General features: G+C 36.1%; 2 protein-coding genes across 4 annotated transcripts; one reads left to right on the forward strand and one right to left on the reverse strand.

Annotated features, from left to right (window-relative positions):
- Positions 1–975: 975 nt before the first annotated feature.
- trmt11 (tRNA methyltransferase 11 homolog) lies at positions 976–17,261 on the reverse strand. Of its 2 annotated transcripts, XM_046848155.1 has the most exons (13): positions 17,121–17,261; positions 16,853–16,918; positions 16,527–16,600; positions 15,428–15,509; positions 15,211–15,303; positions 14,867–15,001; positions 14,414–14,570; positions 12,607–12,687; positions 12,330–12,494; positions 8,855–8,927; positions 7,735–7,869; positions 4,409–4,529; positions 976–1,656 (listed from the first exon to the last, which is right to left on the reverse strand). In XM_046848155.1, exons 1-13 carry the CDS (start codon positions 17,196–17,198, stop codon positions 1,504–1,506), a joined length of 1,413 nt encoding a protein of 470 aa, XP_046704111.1. In that variant the 5' UTR covers positions 17,199–17,261; the 3' UTR covers positions 976–1,503. The 2 variants fall into 2 exon arrangements, with proteins under 2 accessions (XP_046704111.1, XP_046704113.1); XM_046848157.1 differs by lacking the exons at positions 15,428–15,509; positions 16,527–16,600; positions 16,853–16,918; positions 17,121–17,261 and having other exon boundaries at positions 14,867–15,065.
- A 61-nt stretch (positions 17,262–17,322) lies between these two features.
- Positions 17,323–19,323, forward strand: si:dkey-29b11.3 (actin-binding Rho-activating protein-like). 2 transcript variants are annotated; one of them, XM_046848158.1, is made up of 2 exons: positions 17,323–17,459; positions 18,239–19,323. In XM_046848158.1, the coding sequence occupies exon 2, from the start codon at positions 18,346–18,348 to the stop codon at positions 18,802–18,804; it is 459 nt and encodes a 152-aa protein (XP_046704114.1). In that variant the 5' UTR covers positions 17,323–17,459; positions 18,239–18,345; the 3' UTR covers positions 18,805–19,323. The 2 variants fall into 2 exon arrangements, with proteins under 2 accessions (XP_046704114.1, XP_046704115.1); XM_046848159.1 differs by having other exon boundaries at positions 17,323–17,429.
- The last annotated feature ends 2,149 nt before the right edge of the window (positions 19,324–21,472 follow it).

A 21,472-nucleotide genomic window follows, 5' to 3' on the forward strand; every position in this document is an offset into this window, starting at 1 on the left:
TTGCTCAGATGTATGAATTAGATCATTCTAAGTTGTTCTGTATAAGTTCATCGCCAAATGCCTTAAATGTAAACCGAGTTTCCTTCATTTTCATTTTGTCTAAAGCACTATACATTCATTAAATCTTACCACGAACTAAAGTTCCTACATAACACCAATTAGAGATCATATTATACTGGCAAATCAGATTGTGTTATTGCTATTTGTTCAAGATACTAAAGTGGCAGCTGAAACGCTTAAGGCTTTATTCTGTACATTTATCCCAAGCATTACATTTGGATTATACGCTATAAAAGACATTAGATGATCTCTGTATGTGTGAGATATCAGTGAAATATTCATGTGTTTCACTTGAATGCCGAGAGGTTATCTGGGGTACACACATAAAACCCATATTTATGTACATAAAATAGCACCTTTTCTGCTACTTCTGCACTTTTTCTAGCACTTTGTTTGCTCCCATTAGCGGTCACTAAAGCATATCATTAGTCTGCACAATTGCGTTCGCACAGGTTTTAAGCTGGATGCCCTTCTTGATTCAAACCCTCCCATTTTATCCAGGCTTGGGACCGACACTGAAAGTGCATAATCTGTACAACCCATTCTCAGTGGCTGTGCTGGTTCTCTGCCCAGGAACTGAACCTTGGCCAGAGCATTTAGAGATCAGGTAGCTGCTAGATCATCAGAGAACATGCACATGTAACGAATAGTGTCAAGTGTTCATGGTCAAACATTTTAACCCTCACTCTTGCCAAGCATACACACTGCTGTTTCTGAAGATAAGAAATCTAAAACCAACATTTGACTATGACGCCAACCAAGATGAGCGAAACCTTACAACTAACAAATGATAACAATGAAAACTAAAAGAAAAATTTTACACAAGACTCTATGACAGTTGGAATGAACTATCTGTAACGTAAGCTCAGGCGAAATGACTTCTACCTGAAGACAATCTTTGCAGAAACACTTGGATGTGCAACATTTTGATTTATATTATTTGATTTATGTCCAACCAAAGAAGAACAATTGCTTTTCTTAATGTTCATGGATCAAATTTATGTTGAACATAAGTCTCCCAGATGATATTCTTGGAGTTAAATTCAAGAGCGATTCATTAATCAGCTATCTTAACTAAGTTCATACAACAGGAAGCAGCAGTCCATCATCCTCCCACAATGTACAGTAGGTGAAACTGCCTCTACATCATTGCTGCAGTTGCTACGTGAGAGGGATTATTGCAATCCCTTTCACACTTTATCTAAATACATGGTGATAATGCAGTAATAAATCACATTAGATCTCTTTGGACTTGCTTTCATCTGAGGTGAGATATAAAAGAGGACTCATCAAAAAATCTGGAAAAAAAAGGAAAGAGGCATGCTTTTTTAATTCAAATCACATTTTAAAGTAATGTATGTTTTAAAGAAGTAGTAAAAATGTAATTACAAAAAAATTAAAATTTGTAGCATAAACATGCTCATATAAAAAAAATCTTCAATTTCATCCATCGTTCTCCTTCGTTTGATGCGGTTCTTTTCCATTGCCTTTTCCATTCTTTTTGGTGATGCCGCTGAAGTACTTTTCCCTGAAGGAGTTATGGCCTTGGTACGGGCTGAAGCGTGGGTCTGCTAACTGTGCGAGTGCATCTGACTTCTGCAAGAAAACAGAGGTATATTAATACAACAGTATAATTATTTTTCATAGTTGGGTATTTAATACTTCTATTAGGCTATGATGTTTGCCTTGCTGTCCAAGCAACACTTCTGCCTGTATATCAGAAAAATGTTCCACATGTAGGAGTTGTTCCCCCCAAAGTAAATCCCTTAACTGCACAGACTATATAAAAATGAACAAAAAATATGTAAAAAAACAAAATAAAATAAACAAAATAAAAAGGACACATTTGCAAAAAAGGTTTCCACTAGGCCTAAGCAGCCACTATTTGTTTCCAACATAAGATTAGGTTGTTCCAAACACCACTGCAGTCTAGTGTGTCACTATAGTTGCTCTTCATTTAATAATTAAGACGCCAAAAGAGTAAAATCTGTCAATTCAGAAAGTGTTTTAATTGATTAACTAGCGCACTAGCACTACACCATTGTCATTTATCAGCCCAAGCAATTGACACTCTGTTTTGTTTGTGTAGCCCATAAGCTCACAGCGTAACATGTAATGACAGAAAACTATTAAGCTCCTCAGTTTTTCCTGCATGAACTTGAGGCCAGGTTGTTAGCAGGGACTATTGATGGAGACCAGGAGGAAAACACATAACGAGGTGCCAGAGACATGAAGAACTGGAAGGGAAGTGACTAATCCACCACTTTGCATCATCAGTGCCACCTTCCACTATTTCCATCCCTTTTACACATCGTTTCTGCCAGTCAGGGCTTACCCCAACAGCAAAAATCTCAGAGTTAAAGTAGAGCAATAAAGAGGAGAAAGAGAGTTACTGTGTGGAAAAGACTGAAATAGAGCCTAGATTGGGGCCTGGGTGTTGTTTGACAAACGCACACAATGAAGTTCTATGATTTCTCAAACATCTTGACAGCATGTTATATATCTGGCAATGCTAGAAGATGGATACAGTTTCCATTTCTCAGTTACCTGTGCCTCTTTATATACCAGGAACACTCAAGATTTTTGCATAAATCACAATCTGACACTACCAACATTTCTACTAAATCGAAAAATATTTTCATTATCATCATCATCATCATTATTAATAAGAATAATGATAATAATGACAACAGCTGTGTTTATGACATATGGCATATATGTGAAGGTCAAATCATGATAAAGTTTGACTTAAAATTCAACACGTGTCTAAATTGTGCTAAAAAACACTACTCATCAGCACTTTAGCTCAACAGCTCAACAGCATTCAGCAGCTTTCTGCACATTTACCCACAAGGCTTAAATATGTAAAGAAAAGAACAGAAGATGCTGGACTAAGATACTTCATCATTTTTTGTTTAATTTTGCTAATCATTTTACCATTCATATGCTGTTAAGACCACAAGGGACACTGCCTACAATTTCACTTATTGCATTAAAAGGTTCTTATCCAGTACCTTGTAGTGTCTAGCAAAAACCCTGTTAGGGAGGAGAGTACAGTATGAACAAAAACATACTGAAGAAAGAAAAAAAATGTTCTTTCGATGAAGAGTTATTCTTCTTGCAAAGACAGGCAGTGACTCAGCTGTTTGGACAGCCAGAAAACTTTCATTTCACCACCTGGGTTCCAGAACAGAGAAAAGTCTTGAAGCATGTCTTCTTTGTACTCGTAAGGAGTGGTGCATCCAACTAATCATTGCTAGAGGCAAGTGGCACTGAGCAGGATGTGATAAGTGCTTTATTGTAGGTGAGTGCCGGCTCTTTGTCGCTATGTTTCAATGTTGCCTTTTCTACATTTCCGGTTGACTTAAACTGATGTCGTTTTGCCAATGTGAACGCTTCATTAGCCACAAAGCCTCCACAGCCACGATTTTCATGCCATGATATCGATAGCTATCTATTTAAAGGTAAATTACAGTGTGGGTGAGCTGATAAAGCAAAAATGTTTACTATGTGACTGAGTGTAATTTATTGTTTTATTTGCAGGTAAATGTCAAATGAACTGCACTAGATATTAAAGAAATATTAAAATATAAATTCCCATAACGCTGTTCCAGCTGCACAAAGAATAGCATTGGTTACGGCATGACTTTCACATTATCTAAGCATTTTATTATGTATTAGGAAGTGAGGATCTAAGACTAATTTGTAAATTTGTGAAATAATACTAGAGACATGAATTGGCAAATAAAACATTTTAAATTGGTCAAATTTCATAAAGTTAATTCAGTACTACTGTTTTACTGGTATTCAAAACGAATAAATTATAGCCGTCTAAACTTACATGAAAAATAACACATGCCATGCAAACTAAATATTTAATCTGAAGAAACCCTGAGCAAAAAAACAAAACAAAAAGTTTTTCGCAGAGAACTGCAATCGTGATCACATGAAAGCAAAGCGGCTCTCCTGAAAATGAGGGGGTTAAACAGCAGCAACACTTTGAGCTATGAAACATGAAAAGTTTGATGTTCCAGGTTTGATGTGCAAGCAACCTGAGACACATGCCAGTCTTCCCAGATAAAATACTGCTCCTTTGTGTGTGTGACTGATTCACGCAGGCCTTCATGGGAACAATTTGGCGTTTTGAAGTGAAACCGTTGTCAAATTCAAAGATGAATTATTCTCCGTCCGACGTGTGATTGAGACATTAAAGTGTAGTATAAAAAAAAGTGCGTCAACCACAGCCAGATGGTGAGGTTTTCACTGAGTGTAAGCACTACTCTTAACCAACACATTGTAAACATGACTGCTCCAAAAATATAAACTCAAATGAAGCACACACACAAACCTCTGGCTCCTTAGTCTTCTCCATAGTAATGAGCCTTCGGGATGTGTGGCTGGACAGAGTCTGCTCACAGTTGCTAATGAGTGTGAGGCAGGGGTGAAATGGCACCATCTCTTCACAATACCTGTGGCACATGTGAAACATATAGACAGTCATCACTCTATGTTCAGACTATTTATGTTCAATGTACACTCCTGGGCACAAAAAGTTAATAAATTGCCTAATAAATGAAGCTTTAATCGATCCTGACAACAATCCATAGTTCCTAAAATTAGCATGAATGAAACAAATGTTCTCGACACCTCCTGTGCCACCATTTGCTGGTTTACTTTTGTTGCAGTAAAGGTAAAAGCTAAAACCAGAGGAATTCACTTATAAATTCTTACTTTACGCAAAGGTAAATTCATGATAATGATGATCGTCAAATCCTTTTCAAACTACTCATCGACTATATAAAGATTAAAATATGTTGACTATAACTACTGCAAAAAAAAAAAACGGTCTAAAATGTTTATCCACTTGCTCTAAATGTTGTTCCCAGAACAGATCTATTCCATACTAAGTTACTTTTTTTTTTTTATCTGCTTAATTCTTGCTACTTTCCTGACCAATGATTTGTTGCCAAGACCATTAAAATCTTAACATTGTGTAATTTTGGGCTTGTCCTATTTATTTAATTTTATTTTTCCCATGAGTGTACATTAGACACAATTAGTGTGTACAATTTGTGCCAATTTACTGAATGAAATGGAAAAACTGAGCTTTTTTTTTGACTGCATTTAGCAGTTAGCTTACTTGGCTTGCTAAAGAAGCTAGTACTAATCCTAGCACATCACATATTTATCAAACAGGCAATTTAAAACATTTATTTTTAACTAAAATATATATAAAACTATAAGAAGTAAAAGGAAACCACTGGACAGTGCACAGCTACAAGTGACCACAGTAGCAGTCGCTAAATATCCACAAGAGACAACCAGCACAAGTGAGTTGTTTATTTTTGCAAGAACAAAAACAAACAGAAAAACCCTTTCCAATTGTGTTTTAGTGTACATTTCATGATGTCTTTCTTTCCCCCTCTCAGTGGCCCCTACCCCAGAGAGTGTTTATACGGCCCACTGAAACATATACATACAACCTCCATGCAGAGGTTTACATGGTGCTCCTGCTGTCACCTAGGAGAAATATTAAACATGGCTTCTTTCTGGGAAAACACTCTCTAGAGACCCGGGTTATAGAAATCACCTGACAGCTCATCTTCAGAATATAAAGTTGTGAGTCAGAGTGGATTGATGTCACCGCTGCTGCTGGATGCTTTAATAACACTGATTAAGTCAGAACTCATGTGGATTACATTCAGTTGGCTTTAAGACTTGTGATGCCTGTGCTGTTTAAAGAGCCAGTCATATTTTACCTGAGCCAATCTTTGTTAGGATTAAGCAGCGAAGACCAAGACAACAGTGATGAGGGAAAAGCTTTGACACGATATACGAGCTTGCATGGTTTTGCTTTGTGTTACTGTGAGGGGCTTACGGGACTTTGTCTACAGGACAACTGCTACAAAACATGGTCACCGTTTCTTTTGAATCAGTAAGAACTGACGTGTATAATCCAACTAAATTAGATGATAAGTTTACTGATGCCGTCTTCCTCAATAACTAAAAGATGTAATAAGATTTACCAGAGTAGTGTAAATACTCGGAAAATAGTAGACGTTCAAGATCCAGGGAATTGGCACCATTAAATAATGCGATGAGGTAAAAGACACTTTCACAATAATGTCTGAAAAAAGACAGCTTATCAGCTTGCTAGTTAATCAGAAGCTGATGTTAATATCTTTTTTTTCTCTCTCTGGAGTAAAATGTTTCAGATAGTCATGTATCTTCTGTACAATGCTGTCAGCAAATAATGCTGGAACATTACAAGTGTTCTGACATTAATAAAGTCGAAAAGCAACCGAGCTCAAGAAGCTGCAGCGTGTGTGTTAATGCATGGCGGAGAGGCTGTGCTCCATCTGCACTGAGGTATTTAAACTGCTGTCAGAGTTGAGGACCAAAGCTTTGTGTTCCTTGAGGGGAAAGTCCACTGTTTTCAAAACTGACTGTGGGCTTCCCAGTGGCACTCCAGCACCAACATTCTGTAGCAAACACCATTCTTAAGGCATTTTTGTTTATGAACAACAGTTACCCTAGACACTGTCAAGAATCACAAGTATAAGTAAGAACCACTAATTCTTCTCCTCTCCTTATCGGAAAAATTCAACTTTAGTTAAAGGGCCAGTTAGTAACTTTGGCAGATGTGCACTAAAACAAGCCATAAACTAGAAGGCCATAACGGTAATGCATCAGAGCTTTCTGACTCTACCAATAACATAATTGACAGAAAAGCCAAAACACTTCAATGTTCTGATTGGCTGGATATTGGTGGTACAAAGTTTGTTGTGCCATAGAAAATGGAATTATTCCTCCAACCAAACGAATGCATCTTCACTGAATACTACCAACCTAAATTCTGCGATTCCACTTGTAAAAGACAATTATTCTGCGCTGTAAAACCAGACATAAAAATCCAGCTGCATGCATGACAGGAACTTGGCCTCGTGTGAGGTCTGTGTGGTCACGGCTCTCACTTAAATCCCTTTATATCTGTCATCAGAGCCTCGCACATTCAGGTCAATCGAAACAGGACACCCATATCATCCCTAAATTAGAGCACGACTCTGTTTAATCCGCACATGCGTTACAATGGATCAACCCTGACTCGACTCCATGAATGTCACCCGGGTCATACTTTTGTTATTATAACTTTCAGACAGTAAGAGTTCAGCTTGAGACATCTTTTAGCATAAACAGACCACGTACAGTATATACAAGTATAATATATTACTGTCTGAGTCAACAAGTCTGAAGAAAAGAATTTCCAACAAAGAGGTAAAAAACACTATTGATGGCAGCTTGCATGTCAGATGAGGTAAGTGCTGACTGTAAAACAGATCACCCTCCTCCTCCTCCTCAGCTTTGCTCATCAGCCCTGTAATCAGTGGCCGAGTGGACATGGCTATGTGTAGTCAGCATCCGCAAGCGAGGACTGGAATGTCCCTTATTCCCACCTGCTCCACAGGCAACAGGCCTCAGCATGTCAGAGTAAGCGAGTTTATAATTATCATGCAAGTTACAAGCTCTCACAAAGCGACAGACTGCCCCCTAGTGAAACAACTGCGATTAAACTGAAGGTTTATACTACTAATGTTTATACTGATTTATACTGATGACCAGTTCAACTTTGACCACTGCTAAACAGACAAGTGATGTAGAATAACGATGACTTACTCTGGTCTGTAAACTGGTAGCCAGTATACCAGGCGTCCACCCATGACCAAATGATGAGCTGCAAAACGTAGGAGGTCCGCAAAGATATCACTTAGATGATATTCCATAGTCACAGGGACGTGACTCTCTCCAGCACTGCACGACAAAACAGCACTACGTTATACACAGAAATTCATTTACACAACATCTTCTATACATAAAGTCAATAAAATAAGGACGTTAGAAATGAATATAACAAAATCTAAACAAAAAATAAAAAAAGACCAATTTCTTAGTTGTTGGTTGTTTTTTTTCTGTGGTGTGTTTTATTGTTTTGCTGTGGAAAAGAGACATGATAAATGATGCCACATGTCACTGAATTCATGCCGCACATAATTCGACATCTAACTGCAGTATTTTTTTTCCTGCCTAAAATATTTCTCCTGTGGGTTTTCTTGACATTTCATGCAACAAAAATAATTACCCACTGAAGTTAACTGGAGAAAAACAGTACAGATAAATGCCTTTTTCATTGTCTACTTTGGCAAAACATTTCACGTTTTGAAATAGTTTTTTTTTTTTTTTGCTTGAAATTCCTTGAATGGGAACAAAAACAAAAACAAAAAATGCAAGGCAGGTTTCGCAAGACGCTGATAAATACTATTACTTTAATGAGCTCGGTAAATATCTAAATGCATGTTTTCCTTGATACATGGTGCATGAAACCTAGGGAATGGGTCCAGCACTAGGTTTAACAGAGCGCTATAAAACAGACTGTAAATTCTTTACATGTGACTATTTTGTCGGAAGCATTTTAAAAGTATAAGGGCCATTTTCAAAGATAATCCACAATACCTAAAATGTTGAGTTTAAATATCGACTGTATTTGATCCCTAGCAAATTGATGTTAATTATTTGGAGCAAAATGAATTGAAGCATAACAGACTTTTATGGACTTATGGAATAGTTTATGGAATAGTTTTGCATTCAAGCACCCATTAGTGAACAGTTGATTGCCTTAAATCGTAGAATTAAATTAAAATATATATTTGTAATGTACATATTCCTCTAAAGCTGCTTTTTTAACAATGTCCATTGATCAAAACTCTATATAAATAAATTTGAACCGAACTGAACTTACAAGTTCTCAGGAGGAGTTGTGACCTCTTTGTGAGAACCCGTCTTTCTTGTCGATTCACGAATTCCATAAGGAGCTGCCAATGAGGCAAAAAGAGAAGAAATTTTTATATAGTGCAGAAAACAGTATAGAGAGTATATCAGTGTCATGATTGCAACACAAATATGAATACAACAAATAAGCAAATAAATAGAACAAGTTTTTATATACAGGTGCATCTCAATAAATTAGAATATCATTAAAATGTTGATTTATTTTAGTAATTCAATACAAAAAGTAAAACTTGTATATTATACAGATTCATCACACACAGACTGATATATTTCAAGTGTTTATTTTTTTTTTATTTTGATGGTTTTGGCTCACAAATAACAAAAACCCACCAATTCACTATCTTAAAAACTTCAAATACTTCATAAGGCCAATGAAAAAATATTTTTAGTAAATTGTTGGTCTTCTGGAAAATATGTTCATTTACAATGCATGTACTCAATACTTGGTATGGGCTCCTTTTGCTTTAATTACTGCCTCAATTTAGTGTGGCAGGGGGTTTGGTCAGTCTGTGGCACTGCTGAGGTGGTATGGAAGCCCAGGTTTTTCTGACAGTGGCCTTCAGCTCATTTGCATTTTTTAGTGTCTTGTTTCTCATTTTCCTCTTGACAATACCACATAGATTCTCTACGGGGTTCAGGTCTGAGGAGTTTGCTGGACAGTCAAGCGCACCAACACCATGGTCACTTATCTAACTTTTGGTGCTTTTGAAAGTGTGGGCAGGTGCCAAATCCTGCTGGAAAATTAAATCACCATCTCCATAAAGCTGGTCAGCAGATGGACGCATGAAGTGCTCTAGAACTTCCTGGTAGACGGCTGTGCTGATCATGGACTTGATAAAACACAGTGGACCCACACCAGCAGATGACATGATTCTCAAACCACTGACTGTGCAAACTTTACACTGGACCTCAAGCATCTTGGATCCTGTGCCTCTCTCCTTCTTCCTCCAGACTCTGGAACCTTGATTTCCAAATGAAATGCAAAATTTTTTTCCCTTTCATCTGAAAAGACAACTTTGGCCCACTGAGCAACAGTCCAATCCTTTTTGTCCTTTGCCCAGGTAAGACACCTCTTACGTTGTGTCTCTGGATCAGGAATTGCTTGACACAAGGAATGCATCAGTTGTAGCCCTTGAATACGTCTGTGCGTGGTGGCTCTTGAAGCACTGACTCAAGCTGCAGTCCACTTTTTGTGAATCTTCCTACATTCTTGAATTCTTCTTTCACCTTTTCTACCACATTTTTTCCTTCCATTAAACTTTCCATTAATGTGCTTGGATACAGCAGTCTGTGAACAGCAGCTTCTTTAGCGATGACCTTTTGTGTCTTACCCTCCATGTGCAGGGGGTCAATTATCGTCTTCTGGACAACTGTCAAGTCAGCAGTCTTCCCCTATGATTGTGTAGCCTGAACCAGACTGAGACACCATTTTAAGCCTCAGGAAAACTTTGTGTGTGTTTGGATTTAATGTGTTTGTATGTGTTTGGAGCTGATTAGAGTGTGACACCACAAATCTCCAATATTTAACTTTTTCACAATTTTCTGAGATACTGAATTGTGGGTTTTCATTAGCTGTAAGCCATAATCATCTATCTATATATCTATATATCTATATATCTATACACACACACACACACACACACACACACACACACACACACACACACACACACACGAGTTTCACTTTTTGTATTGAAATAAATCAACTGTTTAATTATATTCTCATTTATTGATATGCACCTGTATAACCTCTGCATGAATAAATCGTAATGGAGAAACAAAGAAAGGCTCTGTCTCCAGTGTTCATATGGTTTATAACATACACATCAAATTCATTATCTGCTGACTTGAAGCTTAATGCTATTTTCTGACACTATCTCACCTAGATGCAACAGACTTGTACATAAGAACTGCTATGTAATCACGTAGACCATCCTGTGCTTATTCCAGGGTATTCGTTTTATTTTATTTATATTATGATATATATATATATATATATATATATATATATATATATATATATATATATATATATATATATATATATATATATATATATATATATCTTTACACACTTAGAACTGTTAAATCGGCGATCTACTATGACTGCAAATAGACTAAAAGACTTAACATATCCTCTGTGTACTGGTGTAACCTTTTTTTTTTTCTTTCATACCGAAAAACTCAAAACAGCTACAAGAAACCGCAGCAAATCATATCCACACATCCGTTCCCCTTTGGGAAATACTTGGCAGCTGATTTCTTCTGAAAATAACCACCTCAGAAATATTTTTATCACATTCCTTTAAACCTATAAAATATTATAAAATATGACAAAGCAAATCCATTATAAAACTCTTGACCTGTCAATATTTCCAGATGTTTCATTGCGTTCCTTGTTGTTCTGAACACCATTTGGCACTTTGTTCTATGACATATGTTTAAGGAAAAACACTAATGATTTATATTCTACTGCAATTATTAAATTCTTTTGTCACCTAGACAAAAGCCTAGACCTTGCCCCTCTCCTCTGGCTTATACTATAGGAATCGACAATAAAATTCAAGCCACTGACAGATGAAGTGAATAACACTGATTATCCTGTTACACAAGCACCTTTCATGGGTGGGATACTGCAAGTGAACAGTCATTTCCATTGATGTTTTGAAAGCAGGAAAAATATAATTGCAAGGCCAGATTGAGATGGCTTGATGGGTCAGAGCATTTCCCATAAGTTCAGGTCTTTCGGGGTGTTTTTCTGGTATACAGTGTTTAGTACCAACTCTAGTGGTCCATGGTGGGACAACAAAATGAACCAGAGACAGAATCATAGTTGCCCAAGGCTCATGAACATGTGTGAGGAACAAAGGCTATCCCACAGACGAGCTGGTGTAGCACAAATTGATGACAAACTTAAAGTCGGCTACTATATACAGAGAACATGGACCCCCAAAATCCCAGATCTCAAACAAATCTAACATCTGTGGGCTGGACAAACAATTCTGACCGATGGAGGCTTCACTTCGCAACTTACAGGCTGCAACTAAAGGATCTGCTGAAACATTGCAGTGCCAGATACCACCTTCAGAGGTCTTGTGAAGTCCGGTGATTTTAATGTTATAGATGATCAGTGTAATCCTATGTCTAGATCTGTTCTGTTCTGCTGCTTGTGTAAAATGGCTATTGTTAAAAGGGCTAATAAAACAAAATTTTAAAAGAAAATGCGCTCTGGCAAACATGGGGAAAACAAAAGGATTTCACATAAAACACATGCTACTGTACATTTTTATAAATATAAAATGTTTTATGTTGGTTTTGGCATATGATATAAATTAGCAAATTTTTTTTTAATGCCGTAAAATTCTACTAATAAAATGAAGCAGGCATGCTGGGAAAGAGTGTGAAATGCTTCCATAGAAACATACGGTCTGTAATGATGGCATCAAACAGCGTCCTTTCCCTCCATACAGGTTTTGAGGCGTCAGATACCATGACATCAACATAAAAGCACTCGGTTCCATACTGCCGCAGGTTCGCACGGATGTTCTCATCTGGGCCTCTCCATTTCTGATTCTTCCTGCTGGCTTTTCCTGTAAACCAAATACACATCAATATATAGCTATTTGCTCCTTTGTTACTATTTTATAAGAGACTAAAATAAAATTCAATAAGCACTACAATATAACAGAGGTTTTCATTTACCTACTCCATGTATAGTGTTATAATCAATGTCTGTCCCACACACATAAGCTCCAAAATGAGAGCATGCTACAAGAAGACTTCCTAAAAACAGAAAACAAAGGCAGTAAAAACAAAAAAATTAGCAAGTTAGTTTGACATTTTTTTTTACAAAGAAATCTCCTTGTTAATGCTTTTAACATGTAAGGATTTAAAGAGCTCTGTCCAGGCATGCCCGGGTCATCCAGCGAAGCTGGTAGGAAATTAGCACATCTGGCCAGCAGATCTCACACCTCTGTTTAAAGAATAACTGGCACAACTGAACCCGCCTGCAAATGCACATGCATGTTAGCATGCTACAAACACACAGAATGGAGAGAACAAACCTCAGGACTATCAGATGTGGTTCAAATTATATTCCACCATAAAATGCTAAAAATATAAACCAGGAACGTAACCTTTAGTTATTATATATATTACTTTAGTTTTATATATATATATATATATATATATATACACACACACACACACACATATATAAATATAAAACAGCACTAATTTCATTAGCTCATATCTTTTTGACCATCTTTATTAAAAAAATAACTAAATAAATATTAAAGATGCTAAATTAAAGCCTTCGATGCAACACATTTATTCACGACATCGTTTCTTTACTCGGATATAAAAATACATAAATAAACTATACTGAAAAAATCTTTTAAAATCACTAAACATTTGTTTGGCTGATGCACCAATTCTCAAATAAAGCACCAGAATCCTCCATGATGCACACAATCGGCAGTCTGTGTGAGAACATAGCAAAAGTTCCTGGTGGTGTTCTAAAGATTTACGTAAATTAAAACACCATAATCACTTTTAAACATTTGAAGGAATATTTTGTCTTCATGCTCTAAATTGAGTCTAATTTCACTAATAATAAACATACATTTGCATAAAGCATCAATATTTGTCCATGCCCATGTTGATTAGAGTACTAACAACTATTTAAAGTAAAGTACAAAACTTGAAAAGTACTTATTTAGGGTACATTTAAAACAGATAAAAATGCGCAATTAAGTTGTGATGATTCACGAGTTATCTGATGACAATCAGACGATTAGTCACGAATAAATATTATATATTTATAAATATAACAGTCCTTTTAAATGTCAAAATCAGCTGTAATTTACACGGGCTAACTGAGATTCTCGATATAAAATGTATATGTATAATAAAGTGTTAAAGCCTGAGGTTCACATCCTCATTTGGTGAATCGTCTGTTCATATTCTACTCATAGACTTTTGAATTTAAATGTTAAACCAAAAATGGTGTTGTGCAGTACATTTAAAATTCTATTCAAATGAGACCCGATAAAAAGTGTCAGCAGTGGTGTAGCAGCCTCACTGGTTCTTCCCATGTTATTGTGGGTTTCCTCTGAATTTCTCAGAGTTTTCTTTAACCTCCCAAACAACATGCCAGGATGTGGACTGGCCATGTTTGTAAAGGAATCAATAAAATGGTACGGTTTATTTTGAATATTTTTAATGAAGAAATGCCAAATGCATTGAGAATCCAATTTATGCAAAAATATATCTGGACTGTCATTTAAATAAATAATGTTTTAGGTTTTTTTTGTTTTTAAGGTATCATCCATTTTTGTGTCTTTTGGATCTAAAACAGTGTTAGGGTGGCTAAGTAAAATGTAGTCGTACACAAACTGACCTAAAAATGGTTAAAACCCCACTGTCACTTTGTCTGAACTTCTGTGTAAACCCGACCTAATCTAAACAGCATAAAATGTGACTGTCGTCTTGGTGTGTTTTATCTCACCTGTTCCAACAAAAGGATCATACACCAAATCATGAGCTTTTACTTTGCCATGGTTGGCCATTATAAAGGAAAGGCCTGCATCCATGCTGGTGTTTCCAATAAAGTGTCTCTTTTTCACACTGTGGGAACGAATTAGTTCCCTTTGTCCATCTGCAATCTGGAAGAAAGTATTAATCAAAGCCTTGAGCAATGCACCATTCAAGCCTTTAAAAATATCAACAGCTCCTTTACTACATCTAAATAACTGAAGAAATTGAGCAGGAAAACCAAGAACATATACAATTGAACTGATCCAAGAAATCCTCAAATGAGCTTTGCTGTTGTGCTTACAACTACTAGGGCTTGATTACATTCCATTTCATTCGGAGTATAGATATCTCTAATGGTGAATTTCTGAATTAAAATAATAAAAATAATTGTATAAAAACAGGAGTGCATAAAATGCTCACTTACAAATCTACCGAAATACATGCAGAAAGGTTCATCAGGAATATTGTTGGGATCCAGTCCATAGTCTTCTAGTAAGCAAAAAATGTGTTCGGGATCATTCAGATTGACTTTACCTTGAAAAGGGAGAAAGTCCAAGGCCTGTGGGGGGACAGATGATATATTGTCTGTCCAATTACTTAATTTTGCCAGAAAATTAAAAACACTGTAGAGACAGGATATTTAACATAAATTTAAATTAACACATTGCCCTATAGTTTTTTTGTAAAGTTATAAATATAAACTAATATGAGTATTAATACCCTTAAATAAACCTATCCAACACAAATGAAATAAAAATATATACTTACGTCTATCTTCTCTATTCTGTCTGTGAACAGTAATGTCTTGTTGAAAGTGTAGACATTAATCTTGTATGTTGATTTTTGTTGAAGAAAAGGTGTCTATGTGCACACAATGCATACAGGTTAGTAAGGAACACACACACACACATATATATATATATATATATATATATATTTTTTTTTTACACATCTTAAAATTAGTAGTTAATCAGTTGGCACACACCATGTGCTCTGTGGGATACTCCAGTACTGAAGACTTCAGCTCAGAGACAGTTCTTCCATGACCCCAAAGCTCAAATGCAGACCTAAACGTGAAGTAAAATAGGCACAGCAATATTCTAGCTAAAAGATTTTCATATTATAGTTACAGCATAGTGACACTAACTCTTAAATTACCATTTAAATACAAATTTATTTTACTTTCAACATAGCCTCTCTATGAACTTTACATAAAAACAACACATGTATAAATAATAATACAAATATAATCTCAACTACTCCATTAAAAAAAATTATTATACATTCAGCAGTCAATTATGTCTGATGGCAGCCGGTCAGGATTCTAACTGTTTGTTTTTTTGTTTTTTTTATTGTTATTTATTTGTTGTGGACTTATTCGGCCCAGCAAGAAGCACATTAAAGTAATGAGTTCATGGAGAAAACAAAAGAATAAATCAGTTTATCAGCCACAGAGAAGGATCATATAAGTATTGGGAAAAAACTTAGTTTTGGGATTATTGTGGCCATATAGATAAAATGGTAAGTCTGTTACATATAACTCCTAGGCTTTCTCCTGTTGAGGGGGGCCAGTTAGCAAGACTTTAGGCTTGTCTTATTACTGCACACAGCGAGAAAATAGGAAATCAATGGTTTCATCTCAGATATAGAGATTAATAACATAGAAGTCTGCAAATTCTGACCCTTTTTAAATGTATATAAATGTGTGGATTATCCACATAAAAATGTTCACTCAAAATGAGAGGATTTTATAAGCTGAACAAGGGGGGAAATATAAATGCAACAAAGTAAATGAGCCAAAATTGAACTTTGGGGGACAGCAGAACAAACAGGACTTTGGCAAACACTTTTTGTCAAAGCACACTAGAAGTAATGTGGAACCATCCAAGGATCCAGATAAACATTTGAGGGTAATGAGCCTTACTGGCAGGCCTTAGATTTTAACAAAATGTTTCAATCACCAGCACAAAACCAAACCCACTGAGCTACAGTAATGTACAGTATATGATTTATTCCGTATGCTTATTCCTTGTCTGGAAAACAATCTCTGATTAGTTTGTCTGCTCAGTATCACTCACACCTACTTGGCACAAACTGTTCTTGCCATAACACTCCTCACGTCATCCTCTGATAGACCATGTAGGCGCCAAAAGGGTGACTAAAGGGGTGAAGAAGAAAAAGAAATCACACTTTGGTTTGTTAAGTGAAAAGCTTTAAAAAGCCAGAAGCAAATAAAAAATATTGTAGACAGATCTGACAGCAATGCAAGCCATTTCCCTGTATAATTAGATAAGCCATAATCTTCCATTTTAGGTTCTATTTTAAAATGCGAGATGACTTCATCGATTTCACACAGCTATAAATCCTGATAATAAATATCTTATGTTAAGGGTATATTGGTTGTTTTTACCGTCTCGTTGAAGGTTTCTGTTGAAACACACTGCCGACCCACAAGTGATAGCAAAGATCTGATCTCCTAAAACAAACAAACAAACAACGATTATAAACGCATTTATATACTTCGATTGTTTGATCACTTCTGATAAGCAATCATCCGCCGAATCATCGCTTTCTAAAATGATGTTTACAGTATACCACAGTCTGTATTGATCAAATAAAAACTTCTTCGTCGAGAACAACAAGAGGTTATGATCGTAACGAGTTTTAGCATGACATACCGGTAATCTGAAGTCCACATTGTCGTGTGCTAAATGTAATAAATACTGCCGGCATGTTTTTCCACAGTGCAGCGCCATGTCTTAATGCACCTATCAAAACAGTCCGGCAGGCAACGCTACCTTCCCAAATACAGTTCCTAGCTGTCGTCGACTCGCAATGGATAAAGTAGTGTAAAGTGACGTGAAATTATGAATAAAATTGAACGAATAAAACGTATTGTGAATGTAACTGTGTTTACTTGTTACCAGTTGTGCTCAGTGTTGAGCGAAACACTGGCGGAGTCAGTATACCACTACAGCTGCATGATGGTAAGGATTCTGATGCAGCTCATGAGGAACGTGAGTACAGTAATGTTTATCTTTGAAACTACCGAAACCTACAAAAAGATGAGTTTATTGATGTTATTACAAAATCAGACTTTTGTGCAGTGCAGTGCCGTGAAGTTAAATGTTTGATCAAACTCATCTTAGGTCTTAATATGAAACATGCTCATTAAACAGATGTCTCCTGCCCTTATTGCCCATAACTGGGTAAAAAATGTACTCATGCATTCCCTACTTCAGAAGGTAATATATATACATATATATATATATATATATATATATATATATATATATATATATATATATATATATATATATATTACCTTCTGAAGGTAAAATATAGGAAAAAACAAAAGGTTATCATGTGCACTAATGTTATATAATAGTGCACAGTAACCCTGTGCTTCTTGAGAGTTTGTAAGGCGTAAAGGAACTGCCACTTTGAAACATTAGAAATCTCTGTCTTTATAAAGGAAAACTGTGCAGGGGAATGAAGCATTAAAATGTTTGATATATTAATAAAATATAGTTGTTATATCAGTACTTTTACTTAAGCACACTCAAGAGCAAGTACTTTTATACTTTTTACTTGTAATGTAAAAGTAGGGACTATACTGGAGTATTATTTAATACTCCCTGTGGGTATTTGTATAGGAATGGTATACCTCGTCCACCACTTATTCTAAGATCTTTTATAATGCATGTTTTCAAGCTTTCAAAAAATGATTGTTGCTTAACTTGAGGACAAGTACTGCAGGTTAACTTTGTTTGTACTTCTATTAAAATATTCATAGGTTTGCTGTAGTTGGATCCCCTTGGTGTCCTGTAAGTGACACGTGAACCCGAGCACTGTCACTCCCTGTGTGTGTCAATCTAACACAGAGATGTTATAAAGCACAACATGGAGACGGACAAGCAATCAAAAAGCCGAGGAGATGAAGCCGCTTCAGTGAAAGGACTAACACAGACCTGGCAGAAATGGTCTGAAGATCATAAGGATTATCAGAAACACAATCCATTTACTAGTGTTGAGGTGATGGCCTTTCGCCCCGTGTGGAGTCAGGCGGACTATGGTCGACCGCGGGAGGGTTCTCACACTGAGCGCAGAGGGACGGAAGCTCAATCTCACATCGGCAAGGAGGTGTCAGAGCTGTGCCAGATCATAAGAGAACTTGGGCACAGGCGAGAAGATGGGAGACGGGAAATTGAGTTTGGCAAGCTGTTTGAACATTATGTCTCCATTTCAAACAAGTTGGTTGGACTGCTGCTCCGGGCACGGAAACAAGGGCAAGTCCATTTCGAAGGGGAGATGCTGTGGCAAGGGAAAGATGATCGAGTGCTAATCACACTTTTTCCATAAGCAATTGTTAAAATACAAATGAATGATAATGATTAATCATGTAGTAAGACTTTAGTTCATTGCATGACACACAATTGAGTATCATCCAGTATCCTCTGCTTTTCTCTGATTGAGTTCACAGTTGCAGCAATGCTCAGATTCTGGTATCCTTGAGTGAACTTAACTCAGTGACATGTTTTAAATGAGCAGTATGTCATTTTTAGAGCCTTCTGCTGTTTGCTTAGAAAATTGAAACTGCAATGAAAAATATTTCTATGGCACCCCGTGGCCTCAAACCCCTTTGCTAAAACTGTTAATGCATCTTTGGAAAAAACAGGTCAGCTGCACTTTAGTTGGAGTTAAAGCATGTTTTAAGGTCAGTTTTATTATTAGTTTTATAATATTTACATGGATTAAAAATGAGAAAATACAAATTTGTCCATTAGTATAACAGCAGAGGAGGGGCATGGGGTATATCGGTAGGAGAATGGTGAGGATGGAGCCACCAGGAAGGTGGAAAAGAGGAAGACCAAGGAGGAGGTTTATGGATGTGGTGAGGGAGGACATTGGTTGAAAGAGGCAGATGTATGGGACAGGTGAGTATGGAGACGGATGATCTGCTGTGGCGACCCCCTATCCCCTACCTACCTACCTACCTACCTACCTACCTATCTATCTATCTATCTATCTATCTATCTATCTATCTATCTATCTATCTATCTATCTATCTATCTATCTATCTATCTATCTATCTATCTATCTATCTATCTAGGCTTTATTTCTTAAAACTACGAGCGGATTTAGAACATTACCATGAATACCATATCTAAATTATTTATTACTATACTGTATTACATAATATTAAAACACTGGTTGGTTTTACTGGAAACAAAATGATATTGATGTACTAGACAATGAAAAAAATGATTAAACAAATAATCAGCTTGATAACCAATTCAATGTCAATTTTATTTATAGCACTTTTTGAACGCAACAGAAATTTAAAGTGCTTTTTCAAAAATTAAAATATAAATAATTAAAAGGACATACAATAAATATGGATTCACTAAGAGTATCATTATTTATTCAATTTTTTAGGAATCTTACTACTAGAGATTTATTCTAGGTCTAATGGTTTTTCTTGGGAGACCATTTACAGTCTTGCAATACAGAGGTACATCATCTATAAACAGCGCTCAGGTGAGAAAACCCATAATTCGTAAAACTTTTGCCAGCATGCCTTAAAAAATATAAATGTAATATGCTTCATTACATAAGGTTGACGATTGCCAGGAGCACGTAGTCACGTAGCTACTTATATTATGGGATACACCAATTAATTAAGGTTGTGAACCACAAGTGTGATTAGGGTTAGGGTTAACATGTGCTAACCTTAATTCCAAAAACAAAGACTTAAATTACTGTTTCAGACTTGTAAACAATTAACAACAAAATAAAGAGGTCATCTTTTTTTCCTCTAACAAACATCTGATCAACATATGAATCATAGATTCATGTAATTTAAGTGATGTCTGATCTCTGCTTGAAAATTGTTTGAAAAATAGTTAGTTTTTTTGTACCATGATTAATATTAAATAAAAACAACTTTTAATATAAGTACTGTCATACGAAATATACTATATACAATAATGTAAGCTGTAGCAAGCCTGCACTGAGTAATTTACAGGTTATTGGCTTTCACGCCTTGACACACCTGAGTATTGAATTTAGTAGATTTTTTGCAGAAATCGGTTTAGCTTATGCTAACATTTGTAAAAGTCTGATTTAAAAAAAAGGTGCATATAATTTACTGATATGCATTATAATCAAAATGGCAAATAAACTAATCAAATATAACAATCTTTTTTCCCTATCTGTTCAGGCAGACATAGTTACTTGATAAAATCATACTTGTCAAGGGCCGATGTACACACATTATTCTCAAGCATTCAATTTAAAATTCATTGTTTAGAGGAAAAAATAAAACATACCCTAGAAGCATTCAGTTTCACCTGTTTTTCTGAAGCACTCAGTCAATCCATTTGCATTCTTGATGGAAAAATATTGTGATATTACTATTCTTAGTCCATAGAGTTTCTTTGGAGCAATTGGTCAGCCTGTAATATAGACAGAATCACACAAACACTGTGCATGGGTTTTAGTTGTTTTTTTCACTTATGTTCACAATATTTCTTCTATACTGATGACCACCACTCAGTTTATGAAATATGAAATGCTTGAGTATTATCTCTTCAGCCACAATGATTTTTTTTTTTCCAGTAATTGAGCAGTGTGTGTTGGTAATAGGACACCTTTAGAAATCAGTGCTACTTCCTGGTTGACTCTAAATGGATTGAGAAGACTTGAATGTAGGCTTAAGTGGATCAGTTGAAAACAGTTGTGAATAAGCATGTGCAGTGTATTGCACTGTTAAACACAAAATATTACCACTGCTCTTTTTGAGTGGCAGCATTTGGACAGCTAGCATGAATTATTCATCGATCTTCAGCTTTATCCTTGTTTGGGTTGCTTATTTCCAGGAACATTGAGTATGAGGTGGAAATAACCCTGGACAGAACATCAGTCCTTTGCACCACATACAATTTAGTGTAGCCGGTTCACCTACATCTGAGGTAGTAATGCTATGAGCTGTCTCTCACAGCTGTCTTTTAAAATCCCATCTTTCAGA

This window comes from Silurus meridionalis, chromosome 4, assembly GCF_014805685.1.
Source record: "Silurus meridionalis isolate SWU-2019-XX chromosome 4, ASM1480568v1, whole genome shotgun sequence".
Lineage (NCBI taxonomy): Eukaryota > Metazoa > Chordata > Actinopteri > Siluriformes > Siluridae > Silurus > Silurus meridionalis.